Raw genomic sequence first — 14,319 nt, 5'->3', positions numbered from 1 at the left:
TTATTCAAAAAGAAAATCCACATATTTCACATTTTACTAATAGCCTACATAAATAAATTGCTGGTCACAAGCCTTTAGATATTTCTGCCCTTATTTTAAAAATATGTTTCAATTATAAAAGAAGTGGTTTGGCTGAAGACAAGACAAAATAAAACAAAAACCTCACATACCACAAAGCAGTGATGAAATTCCCACTCTTACTTGATTAAAAATACATTTCATTTTAAGGGGAAAAAAATAGCTACCCTATAGCATATGGAAATAAAGATTTTTATTGCAATTTTTTACACTTTCAGCATGTTCAACCTTCCAACTCCCCAGGAAGTTATATTAGTACTAAGAGACATATCATAAAACTAATAATCTGCCCAAAAATTTGATTTTAAAGCACATAAACTAGGCTGCATAACATTTTTCGTATTTTAATGGTATCTCTGCAGTCTGCATAAAATCAGTAAACAAGAACTAAAAGTTAGTGACTGGTCCTATTGTTTTGTATGCTTATATTTATTACTGTTATTATTGTATTTTACTTCCCCCAATTTTTTCCCTTTTAGCAGTTATCATATTTTAGCCTAATATGCAGAAACAGACACACAGATAAAGAAATATATTCCACTTAAGTAGATTTTCCTTTTAATTTACCTTCACTCATTCATTCATTCATTCATTCATCAACAAATATTTATGAATGCCTAATATGAGCCAGTTACTTATCACTGTGATAAGTAGGAGTCAGTTTCCATGAAGTTATGGTTCTAATAGTAAATATTTCACTATTTCAGCAGAAAATTTTTGCACAGATAGAACTGTTAGAAAATCTCAAAATATATCATGTATATGACTATCCATATTGCCAGCTTTCCACTCACAATTTAACTGGGATTCATTCTCAACATATATTTTAGAAAGGTCTTCTATCTTTTCTTTAGAATTAAGCATTCAGCGGTCAAGCCCCTGAAGAGTAAGCTCTGAGTATACGGAAAAAGAAGGCTTAAATCAATTTCTACGTTCTGACTAAAACCATGAGAATTCCTGAATACCTCAGTAAGCTAAGAAGATCCTCCACAAGGAAAAGACACCTGCAATTTATCTGAGATGGACGGTTTTTGAAAACAGAGGCTCCCATCAACCCTTAGGATGATGCTGGATAAATCATAAATGTCACAAAATTAGTAGGACTTTCACTGATGAGGTAGTTAAGGGCTGTAAACCCCAGCTTTCACGGTTGTCAGATTTCAAGGTTATTACCCATTAAAACAAATTCATCCATTAGACCTATGCTTTATGAGGAATTTTTTACAGCATTTACTTCTTCTCATATGCATTAAATTCTAGTCTCAACTGAGACCCATACATTATTCTACTACCTCAGGGCCTCAAATTATCTGATCAAGCCTTAAAAAAATTTAAGCTATGGAGCAATATAATATCTATCCTATATAATAAAAGGATAATATGCAAATTGACCAAACGGCAAAACCACCAGGAAGCAGGCCTAAGCCAGCAGTCGGACATCCCCCAAGGGCGCAAGCTGGGCTGGGGGAACCCCCCCCCCCCCACACACACACACACACACACACACACCCAGTGCACAAATGTCATGCACTGGGCCTCTAGTCTACACTAATAAAAGATAAACATGCAAATTGACCATACCTTCACTATGCCTTAAGCCATGCCCACCAGCCAATCAGAGCGACTATATGCAAATTAACCCAACCAAGATGGCAGCCGGGAACTATGGAGCTGGATTGAGCAGGAGGCTTGGTTGCCCCAGTGATGGAGGAAGCCAAGCTTAATGCCTGCCGCGGCCGACTCTGAGCTCCACTGAAGGCAACAAAGTTTCAATTATAAAAGATTAAAAAAAACCAGATACCTGCTTCCAGCCGGCCACGGAGCTAGAATGAGCAGGAGGCTTGGGTTGCCCCTGGTGATGGAGGAAGCCAAGCTTCTCGCCCTGCCCTGGCTGGCTTTTAACTCCACTCAAAGCTACAAAGTTTCAATTATAGAAGGTAAATAAATCCCAGAATTAAAAAAAAAAGAAAAAAGGAGAGGCTGGGAGCTTCCATCACCAGGGGGTTTGGCCAGCCTGTAAATGGCCCTCAGCCCCTCACCCAGACTGGCCAGGCACCCCAGTGGGGACCCCTCACCCTAAAGGGGGTGTGGCCAGCCTGAAAACAACCATCAGCCCCTCACCCAGGCTGGCCAAACCTCCATGGGGTGAGGGTCCCCACTGGAGGCAGGGCTTGACCAGCCTGCAAACAGCCATTAGCCCCTCACCCAGGCTGGCCAGGCACCCCAGAGGGGACCCCCACCCTGAAGGGGGTGTGACTAGCCTACAAACACCCATCAGCCCCTCACCCAGGCTGACCAGGCACCCAGTGGGACCCCCACCCTGATCTGGGACACCCTTCAGGGCCAACTAGCTGGCCCCACCCATGCACCAGGCCTCTATCCTATATAATAAAAGGGCAATATGCAAATTGACCCTAACAGCAGAAGGACTGTGAATGACTGGTCACTATGACACACACTGACCACCAGGGGGCAGATGCTCAATGCAGGAGCTGTCCCCTGGTGGTCAGTGCACCCCCACACGGGAAACTCTGCTCAGCCACAAGTCAGGCTGATGGCTTCCAGCACAGCGGTGATGGCGGGAGCCTCTCCCGTCTCCTCAGCAGCACTAAGAATGTCTGACTGCAGCTTAGGTCTGCTCCCTGCTGGTAAGTGGACATCCTCCGAGGGCTTCCAGGCTGCCAGAGGGATTTCTGACTGCCAGCTTGGGCCCGCTCCCTCAGGGAGCGGGCCTAAGCCAGCAGATGGACATCATCCGAGGGGTCCCAGACTGCAATAGGGCATAGGCCAGGCTGAAGGACCCCCCCCTCCCCGAGTGCACAAATTTTTGTGCACCGGGCCTCTAGTATATAAATAAAAGCCTAAATGACTGAATGACCAAACAACTGAACGATGAATGACCAGTCGACCGGTCACTATGATGCGCACTGACCACCAGCGGGTAGACACTCAATGCAGGAGTTGCCCCCTGGTGGTCAGTGAGCTCCCACAGCCAACCTCCCACAGCCGGCCAACCTACCATGGTCCCTCTCCCTGGCCAATTTCCCACAACCCTGGTTGGCCCCGATCGCCAGCCAGGCCAAGGGACCCCGCCCATGCACAAATTTGTGCACTGGGCCTCTAGTAAAAAATATTAAACAATCTATTTTATCTGTTGAAAATTCTGATATTATATTCACAAGTATTAATAGATTAGGGGGAAATTGGTTGGATTAATGAAAATGTGTTTCATAAGCCTCCACTTGATTCTGGAATTCCTTCTATAAAAATCCAAACAAATAAAGGTTGGTGAATTTGTAGTGGAGCAAGAAAATTTTATACAAAAATGACTTGATAACTCAAGGAGGAATTTATTTGGAAACTTTTCAAAACTTTCTCCCAAAATTAATCAAAGTCCCACTCTACATGAAGAGGTTTTTCTTAATGACAGCCTGTAGCTTAAGTGCATGAGTCGTAAGTTCAAAAAAAGGAAAAGTACAAAGCAGTTTATTTGAACCAATAGCCCCTAGGTCTTCAAGTAGCTCACCACATTCCAAAGAGTATTCTCAATCACATTTAAGGAATTTTAAAGAATCATCTATATTTTCTTCAAAAGAATTACATAGTTTTAAAAGTAACAATAACTTAAATATTAAGAAACTTTACAATTTATAAAAATGTATCCTTATAATTTCCTAATAGTTTCAAAATTCATACACATCAAAAAATCCAATCTCTGAAGCTGGAAAAAGGAGCTAATAAATTATTAGTAGCTATTTATGAAATCACTTTTTAACATAGTATTTGAAATGAAATATAAATGAAATGACTGTTCACTTTGCATTTTAAATGAATGCAAAATAATGAAAATCACTGCTACCAACACTTATACAATGAGACTCACCACTTTCTTTCAGAAACCCCATGGAAGAGTGGGTCCTGAGTGCTGAGGACAAGCCAAGTTTGGCGATGGGGAAGGTGTGTGAGCCCAACATCCTGTTTTAAAAACATAAAGGTGGAGGTCTGAGTTATTTAATAGTCCCTGTTTAGAAATATAAACTTTCAAGAGGAATATTTAACCCTGGAAAGAAAACCACTTGTCTCCTATCAACACAGACAGCAGCTATTGCATCCTCAGTGCCCTACAGTTCAGGGCACACTGTAGACCATCTCTAAATATGTATTGTTGAGTGAATACAAAGTAATACCAAGTTTGGATGGCTCTGAGCAAGAATAACAAATAGCAACATTTACTTCTGAACGAAAATGTTTAAATAAAAATAAGAAAAATGAGCATGTATCATCTCTATTTCTTCTCTATTTTACAAAAATCTTTTAAGTAATGTGTTTTCCTGTCATGACTTGGAGAGCTTCAACCAAGTCAGAAAAATTAAACAGCAGATATTATGAAAGAAACAGAAAATGTAAATGAGCAAAAGGAAGAAAATTAAAATTATCCTTAATTTACCACTGTAATATCTATAATAATAACAGCATAATAGGCTAATTAGGCCAGACAGCCAAACGACCTTCAGGACATCCTTCAGGACAAAGCCAGGGCTGCGAGGGCCAAGGCAAGCCACCTAGGCTGCAAGTGCTGAGCCCCTCCCTTGCACAAACTTCATGCATCGGGCCTCTAGTTTTAGTAATAATTGCAAACCCTTACTGACCAGACACTATACTAAGCCCTTTATGTGTCTTATCATATTTAATCCTCATAAAGAAGCCTTTGGGTGTTTACTATAATTATACCCATTTTAAAAGTGAACAAAATAAGACATTTATGGGCTAAGTGGCATGCAGTTCATATTATCTCAGCTAGAAATGGGTAGAGCCAGTGTAGGAATCCAGGCAGCATGTAGGACTTCAAGAACTAAGCTCCTTATTACTACTTTATACTGACAACTATTTGTCATGATTAAAATGTGCAATATATGCCATATCTTTTTTATGTTTATATAACTTTTTAACTGATTTTTACACTTTTTATCATATCTTTCCCTGTAAATGTGAAAAGGTGGACATTGTTATTTTGGCCCATTATATAACACTAGTGGCCCAGTGCATGAAATTCATGCACGGAGGGAGGGGTTCCCTCAGCCCAGCCTGCACCCTCTCCAATCGGGGACCCCTTGGGGGATGTCCGACTGCCAGTTTAGGCCCAATCCCTGTGGGACAGTCAGACTGGCAGTCGGACATCCCTCTTGCAATCTGGGACTGCTGGCTCCTAACCGTTCACCTGCCTGACTGCCTGATCACCCCAAATGCCTCTGCCTGCCTGCCTGATCACCCCTAACTTCCCTTCCCTGCTGGCCTGATCTCACCCCCAACTGCCCTCCCCTGCAGGCCTGATCTCGCCCCCAACTTCCCTCCCCTGCCAGACATTTTGGTTCTGATGGGTTGGTTTCTATGCCAGTCAGCATCAAAAGCTCTGCCTCCTAGGCAGCCATTGGCTCCTCACAGTTCACTCAGATTTGGTTCTGATTGGTCAGTTTCTATGCCAGTCAGCATCTCTGGGTCTATCTCCAGGCCTGATCAGAGAGGCAGGGCTGATCAGCAGCCCCCGCAGAGGCCCGGAGAGAACGAGAAAGAGAGGCATGGCTGCTGGTGAAGCCCAGAGAGAAAGAGAGAGGCAACAGCTGCCACAGAGGCTGCGAATCAGACCCTGCCTCTCTCTCCCTGGGCCTCTCTCCGGGCCTGATCTGCAGCCCCCTCGGCAGTCAGTGCTGGGTCACCACAGCAACCCAGCACTGACTACAGAACTGACTTCCGGTGTTTGGTCGAGCCTTCGGTCAGCCATTATTGGCCTGGGTTTTTATATATTAGGACTAGAGGCTCAGTGCACGAAATTCATGCACAGTGGTGAGGAGTCCCTCAGCCTGGCTCGCACCCTCTCCAATCTGGGACCACTCAGGGGATGCGGGATCAGGCCTAAACCAGCAGTCAGACATCCCTCTCGCAATCTGGGACCGCTGGCTCCTAACCATTCGCCTGCCTGCCTGCCTGATCTCCCTAACCCCCCTGCCTGCCAGCCTGATCACCCTTAACTGCTCCCCTTCCTGCCTGATTGCCCCTAACTGCCTCTGCCTTGGCCCCCGCACCCAGGACCTGGGCTTCCCTCCCTCTGGTAGGCAACAGGCACCCGGGACCGCAGGCGGCTTCACCCGGGCCTGGCTTTGTCAGGAAGGACATCTGGAAGATGTTGGTCTAATTAGCACCTTACCCTTTTATTAGTATAGATTCCACTGTATGAATTTAACATATTGATGGTTTTATGAATTTTCTTTTGTTGGGCATTTGGGTTGTTTCAATTTTTGTTGTTGTTTGTAAACAAGGATAAAAGTCTTTGAGTGTTCATATCTGTGTACCTGTCCAATTATTTTGTTATTATAAATGCCTAGAAATTAAATGGCTAATTCACATGTCATATACAAGTTAAAGAAAATGTTAGGATTTTAAAACATTTTACCCATCAAAGAATAGGGCCCATGAGGGAAGAGAGTGTAACTGTCCTGTTCAGAGTTTTACATTATGCATATAGTAGGCATTCATTAACTAGTAAATAAATGACTGACTTATAAGACCCATTAGTCTAGTAATCACTCATGTAGTCACACTCATGCAGGTAGTTAAAGATATGAGGTACCCCTAATATAACATAGTCATATTGCCAAGGGAAAATATAAGAAGTCAAATAAGTATTCAGGTAATTTTGTACAACTCCATTTGAGATTCTAGAATTTATTTGTATGCCACCAAGAACTGGGCCAAGATAAACTGATTAGTCATAGTTTGCTTTGCTTTCTTCTATCTGATCCATGGTTAAAGTTTGTTTTTTTTTAAACCCTGAGCCAAAGCTCCAAATTAGAACCACTAATTGCATGTTTAAAAAATTATTCCCTATTAATGAAAGATTCAAAAAGAGGTGGACCACAATTCATCCTCTTAAGCAAAATATTTTATAAACATTAAAGTGAAATGACAGAGTTGTGGGCTCAATCCCCAGTGTGGGGCTTGCAAGAGGCAGCTGATCAATGATTCTCTCTCATCATTGATGTTTCTATGTCTCTCTCCCTTCCTCTCTGAAATCAATAAAAATATATTTTAAAAATGTAGTTGTCATACTTCCATATGCACTAAATTTTGTCAACTGAAAAATCCTCTTTAATAAATAAGTGAATAACAAATGAATTTCCTTGGTGGAAAATCAACATTTAGAATATACTCCCATTTATCATTATTGTCATAAAAAGAGTATGTTAATGTATGATATTAATCTTTGAAGTTAAAATTCAAAGTTACATTAAAGAACTTCACTTCCTTGAACTTACATTTTAAAAAGTAGAAGCATTTAATTTTGTTTTCCCTCTGCAAGTCGGACATAGATAATTTGGGGAAAAGGAAATAAATCATACATTTATAAGATTCTATCCTATTTCTTCATGTATTATCCAAAGGAATTTCTTTCATTGGGCCAATATTTTTATGGCCTACCTTTTTAAAAAGTTCAAAAGTAGTATTTTTCAAGGCATCTTCAGGAGAATTGTAAGTAGTTTACATACAACTGCTCTCACAGGGGTCCATTTGTCTTAAACAGGAACGTGGTTTTTTTTTTACCCTCAACCCTGAGCACTAGGTTTTTTGTAGTTGTTTTGTTTTTGTTTTAAATCTTTATTGTTGAAAGTATTACAGATGTCCCTCTTTTTTCCCCATTGACCCTTTCTAGCCCACACCCACCCCAGGCCTTCACCACACTATTGTCTGTATCCATGGGCAATGCATATGTGCATACAAGTTCTTTGGTTGATCTCTTCCCACCCACCCCCACCTTCCCTCTGAGATCCAATGGTCTGTTCCATGTCTCTATGTCTCTGGATCTAGTTTGTTCATAGTTTATTTTGTTCTTTAGATTCCACATATGACTGAGATCAAGTCATCCCTGTCTTTCTCAGACTGGCTTATTTCATTTAGCATAATATTCTTCAGGTCTCTCCATGCTGTCTCAAAGGGTAAGAGATGCTTCTTCTTTACCACTGCATAGTATTCCCTGGTATAAATGTACCACAGCTTTTGAGTGTCACAAACAGTTGGTCAGTTGATGTTAATTAGTCCTAGAGTCTCGCCCTGCATTGTTAACAATCCCACCTGACTTCCTGACTAATTCAATTTTCCTTTCTGTTGCTAAGTTTCCTTATCTTGATTATGTGGAAAACTATCTATAATAATAAAAGCATAATATGCTAATTAGACCAGACCTCCTTCCGGATGACCTTCCGGACGAAGCCGGGGCTGCAAGGAAATCCAGGGTCCTTGGTGCCTGCCCAGTGCCAGAGGGAAGCCGGTGTTGGAAGCTGGGGGAAAGAAGGCCTACTCTTGCACAAATTTCGTGCATCGGGCCTCTAGTATCTCAATAAAAATTTCAGTGTAATGACATTTTATCTAATTAAGAAAAGGTTTTTTTAAAACTATGAGCTATAATGTCCCAAAACAATTATTTGTCTGTCCTTCTGCACTTCTATCACAGTTCTAATATTAATAAAATGATGCTAACTGCTAAGGTAGGAAACAAGCTACTGTCATAACGTAGCTGGAAATCTGGGTGGATTTAAGTTCAGGCATATGTAACCCAGGCTGTCATTGGAAGTACAGGTACTCGCTCTTAATTCCATAGGGGTGATCTTCCTCATTAAGCAGGGCATGTTTTCATTAAAGATAGGGCAATTGGGTGTAGAGAAACCTTTATCTTCTACCAGTTACAGGAAAAATTAATTATTTGGTAGATATTCAACTTTCTTAAGCAATACACATTGAAAAACATTATAAATGATCAGATTTATTGTTAATAAGTGTCCACTTGTCCCTAAGTCATTATTCTTCTTCCATGGATTACTGGTCCCAAATAAATATACTGAAAATAGTAACTTTTCAAATTAGTTAATGTTTCTAGTTATTAAAATCTTACTTGAAATTCTAAACTATATTTTTAATCCTCACCTGAGGTTATGTTTTCCACTGATTTTTAGGGAGAGAGAAATATCAATGTGAGAGAGAATATCAATCAGTTGCCTCCCGCATGCACCCTACCAGGGATCAAACCTCTTAGTAGTGTATGAGATGACACTCCAACCAGCTAAGCCACACCAGGTAAGCTGAAGTTCTAGATTATTTTATTAAATTGCTATATTAATTCTCTTTCAACAGTTACCAGTTGCTAGACCAACCTGGGCCTTGGGTTAAATTAACTAAAGGCAGAAAGGAAATTTTTATAAACCAGTACATTTCCAGTGTAATCATTTTTGTTCCTTTACAATTAATATCCTATCACGGATACCAAACCCTTAGTATTAAAGCTCTACATATATTACACTCTTCCAAACTTGAGTATCTTATTATGCATTAGCCAAGAGGACGATTACTTCTCAGCAAGGATCTCCTAGGATTAAGCACAGTTTGAAGCAATAAATATTGGAAGAGCAACGATATTCTGTATCGCCATGGCAACATTTTCTCAAATTTCTTTTTTATAATTGTGCTAATTACTCCACATTTCTGATCATGTCATAATAATAATGTAAAACAAGGCTCTGAAAAAAATAACAACATTTTAACAGAGCAGTATTTACAAGTATAAATGTTCCTACGAAATGTGCCAAAAGGCCTTTAGAAGGTCTATCTATAGCTTTAGGGCCAATAATTATATACACAATTGTAAAATTATCTCGAAGAGGATGATGTTATTTAGTGGGATAATTTAACAAAGTAACTGACCCATCTCCCTACACCTTTGGAAAGTGGAAGCAATACTCAACATGTCTGCCTTCTAACTGGCTTTGTAGGATCAGATGCAGCTTCTGTTAGAAAAAAGAATAACTTGAAATTATTAAATTAAAAAAGAAAAAGTTATAGCTTAACTCTGTTCCATAATTGTTGCAGATGAGTTATTAAAACCCCAAACTTCTGTAATATTATCATAAAATATGGCATTTTTCTCAAGAAAACCACAAATTGGATCTGAGCTTATGCACTGTAAAACCCAGATGGTTTGCTTAGCTATTCACACATTCTCCAGTTCAAAAGTTAATTGAACTAAAAACTAAAATTTTGATAATTGATATGCTTTGAGAGACTCAAGCAGAAGGATAAATTAGCCTCATGCATGGGATGTTAATAAACTTGAGAAACCACAAGAATTGGTCAGGAAATATTGGCAAAGTAGAATAAAATTATGTTTTCTATGGGTTAGCTTATTGCACATTACCTGGGCTTTCCATGGTACTCCTGCTTTTCTTTCTCCATTTTTTTACCCACTGATTCAATATTAGTCACTATTTTACCCAGTTGAACTTGCTCTGGAATTAAAAAAAAAAAAAAAAAGCTTTAATTGTATACCATTTGTTTTCAAGTTGTAAGTGCATTTTTTTTCAAATTAAATTGCAAATCACAGATTTTTTTTTTTTAATAACAAGTAGTACAATATTTTTCTAAAAAATTACTAACACAGAGGTGCTCTAAAAACTCATTTGAGTGGTTTTTCTCGGCCCATGCTCCTCAGATGTTTTGCAATTACTAAAATTTAGCACTGAAAGCATAGAGTAAATGAACTACATATATCAAGAGAGAGCGAGCTCCCCCAGAAGTGTGTGCAACAGCACAGCAGATCCCAATGGATACAAGCGGCCTCGTTTGCACATATCAGCATTATTATCATCCCGATCATCACAAGGCTTAGTTTTTATAGGCGAGCCTGATATTTTAAAATAATTTAGCAATCATTAGTTAATATAAATAGGAACACTGAGTGCTCCAGAAATACCATCCATTTGATAGAAAGACTAAAATCCAGAAAAGGCAAAGATTCTGCTTTCAAAAGAAAAATCTAGTCTTTAGAGTCCAAAGAGAAAATTACATAAGCATTTCCAAAACACCTATTACTTTCCATTTTGTACAGGCAATGGGACTAACACATAGTTTGAAACATTATGAAAAAATCTTGTCATACATCAAGCACCTTCTAGCTACTAGCCAAGGTCTATTAAAGATAAAATATATGAGATGAAACCCTCTGGTTTAGAATTATTTACGAACTAGTAGTGTCTCAATGCTAACTGACAGAAAAACACAGTCAACTACATTATATAATTTAGATTGAAAACGTAGAACATGGAATATAAAAATTTTGGAGAAATGAAGAACAGAAAGTTAATATTTGCTGACTCATAATTTACCAGGGGTGTTAGATAGTATTTCCTATGAATCACCTTATACTTAAGCCTTACAACTGTTTCTGGTTTGTTTGTTTTGCTGTTGAAGTACTATTATTAATCCCTTTTATACATGAGGAAAGCAGATTACTCATGATACGGTAATTCGAAAGATGCAGAACCATGGAACAAACCTGAATCCCTTCATCACTTTGTTCTACTGCCCCCAAAGCTCATGGAGCCTCAGGTACCTAATGAAGGAAAAAGGGTCATGCCTGCCTTGCTTACTTTTGAGGGTAACTATAGAACTCAAAAGACACCCTTTATTTCAAGATATATGGTAGGTTAACACATTGCGTACCGCATAGAAATCTCTAAGATATATGCCAGGGATCGCACGTTTTTGGGCAAACTGCACGTTATTTAAATCATCATAATGCACTTTAGGTGTTGTTTTTCAATAATTATAACATTTTTATTTACAATAACAATTAAACAATTAAAGTTCCTAGTACTTTTTTAACGTATGGTACTGCATAAAACATTTTCCTCTATGAAGAGGGACCAAACAAAATTTACATAAGTATCTAGATTCGCTCCTTTTTCCATGGGCGTGAAAAACCTCACGAGAACACTCGTGAGCGGTCCTTAACAGATGGCGCGTGAAACACGAGAAAACTCCTGAGCGGTACGAAATGTGTTAAGACATGTCATAATAAGGTGAAGTAGAGAAAGAATTTATAAGTTTGAGTCTTAAAAGTAGAAATACTTAAAAACAGTTGTCACATGCAAAGTGTGCTGATTGCTGTATCATACTTTATTCTCACAACCACAACCACCCCATAAATTAGGTACTATTTTTACCTCTCTTTTACAGATGAGGACACTGAAACCAAAAAACAGGAGTTGACTTTCCCGAGGTTATATGTACAGTTAACCAGTAGGTAGAGTCAATATCCAAACCCAGGCAGGCCATTCTGGGAGACTGCATTCCTAATCATAATAATACTCAATATTGTCCGGGTCCATGGAATCCAGCTTACAACTGAGGTATGTGCCCTTGACCAGAATCTAACCTGTGACCCTTCAATCCTTGGGCTGATGCTCTATTCACTGAGCCAAACAGGCTAGGCCTTATACATATTTATAGTCTCTAGTTCATTCATATATTTATACTTTTTAAGCATATTATGCATACTTATTTTCTATCCTGTATCAGAAAATACTGTCTATGGTCTTTGTAAATCTAATTTCATTTTCGGGGAGCTGAAAGGCTATGTCTCTCACTCACAGTGCCTGATTTCTTTTTTTATTTTTTAAAATTGTAAACTCATTCCAAAGGAATGGGAATTATTTGCAAGCTGGGATTAAGATCGATTTCTCAAGAAATTTTTCCTCCAGGCAGTTAAGAAAACTTTCAACTCATAACAACATTAAACTAATTTCTCACTTAGGGGTTTTTGAGATACCAGAAATATGGATTCTGAGCTTGTCTGTGGTTATCTATATATATAAAACCCTAAGTGACCGGTTGACCATTTTACCACTGTCTATGATGTGCACTGACCACCAGGGGGCAGACGTTCAACACAGGAGCTGCTCCCTGATGGTCAGTGCACTCCTACAGTGGGAGCTCCGCTCAGCTGACTAATGGGCGCTAGAAGCTGTGCTCACTGCTGGCGAGAGCAGCTGCAACAACACAGGCTTCTCTTGCTTCCGTGGCAGCACTACCGAGAGACAGCAGCGGCAGGCACAGCAGGGAAGGGATGAGCAGGAGCCGCGCAGTGCCCAGCGTGGGCTCAGGCTCCTCCCTGGCCACCTGCTGCTTTGCACACTATTACATCCCTCAGGGGATGTTGGACATCCCTCGAGGGGTCCTGGATTGCAAGAGGGCACAGGCCAAGCCGAGGGAGCCCACCAGTGCACGAGTCCATGTACCATGCCTCTAGTACATTATAAGAGGAAACTTTTTTTTCCTTCTCTAAAGCCAAGACTAAGAAACTCAAGTTTCTTTGCCATTCCTTCTTACAAAGCAAGACTTTTTGTTTTCCTCCTTTAGTCTTTCATTGATGACATCATCTTTTGGGAAGACTCAAATTTGGGGAGTGTCTATACTTCCATCTTGCACATGTCATAGTATTTATTCTGTGCCTTGCTCATGCAATGAAAATGAAAGCTCAAGCCTACCAGATATTATGCAGAAACTGTCAGCAACAGAAGCTGGGATTGTCCCTAAATCTTTAAATTTGTTCTTTTGTGGGTTTTTTTCCCCATTTTGGATTTTTCAGGTGCTCTATAAAAATGTGTTGAATAAAGGAATGTCTTTCCCTTACTTTGCTACCCATCCACATTTCAATACTCAACTCAGGAAACATTATTGGTGGTCAAAACAGTGAAATGATTTGCAATACTCATAATATCGAACACATTCATTAAACATTTGTTATATGAATCAATAAATAAAATATTTAACACCTCTTATTCAGTTATACAAAATTTTTAATACCACTACTTACTATATGTTTGCCATTCCTCCTTCAATTGACCCCCATTTTTGCCCCAAGTGTCACAATAAACCCTTATATTTCCCCTTTTCAAAAAAAAAATATGAGCTCTAATTCAGGTGGCTAAAAGCAGCCAATCTTAAATAGTTAAACTGGACCAATTTAAGTTACTTGAAGCTAGTTTTATTTAGAGGGGGTTGTTTAACATACATGGTATACATTATTATATTAGTTTCAGATGTATAATATTGGGATTCAACATTTACCTAGCTTATAATGTGATCATCTAAGTCTAATAATCATCTGTCACTGTGCAAACCTGTCACAATATTTTTGACTACATCCCCCTTCACCTTTTCACCCATCCCCTAACCCCTTCCTCTCTGGAAACCACCAATTTGATCTCCTTTTCTATCAATGTTTTTGCTTTGTTTTATTGTTTGTTTTTCTTTTTTAGATTCCACATGTAAATGAAACCATATGGTATTAGTTTTTCTCTGTGTAACTTATTTCACTTAGTACCGAGAGGGTATTATGCTAAGGAGAATTTAGAGTTT

The 14,319-nt window shown here is 39.4% G+C and overlaps 1 protein-coding gene across 1 annotated transcript in view; it reads right to left on the bottom strand.

Moving 5' to 3' along the window:
• The window catches only part of IQCM (IQ motif containing M), a gene marked incomplete at both ends in the record, with an annotated part of 298,165 nt that overhangs the window by 229,938 nt on the left and 53,908 nt on the right, over positions 1–14,319 (bottom strand). The window contains one exon of the mRNA XM_081092768.1: positions 10,316–10,406. Coding sequence (XP_080948894.1) covers positions 10,316–10,406 — 91 coding nt within the window. The remainder of the gene's footprint in view (positions 1–10,315; positions 10,407–14,319) is intronic.

Source organism: Myotis nattereri (genome assembly GCF_964212035.1).
Source record: "Myotis nattereri genome assembly, chromosome: 5".
In the NCBI taxonomy this organism is placed as follows: Eukaryota; Metazoa; Chordata; class Mammalia; order Chiroptera; family Vespertilionidae; genus Myotis; species Myotis nattereri.
Note: the sequence above shows the minus strand (reverse complement) of the source record. Positions and strands in the feature narration are given on the sequence as shown.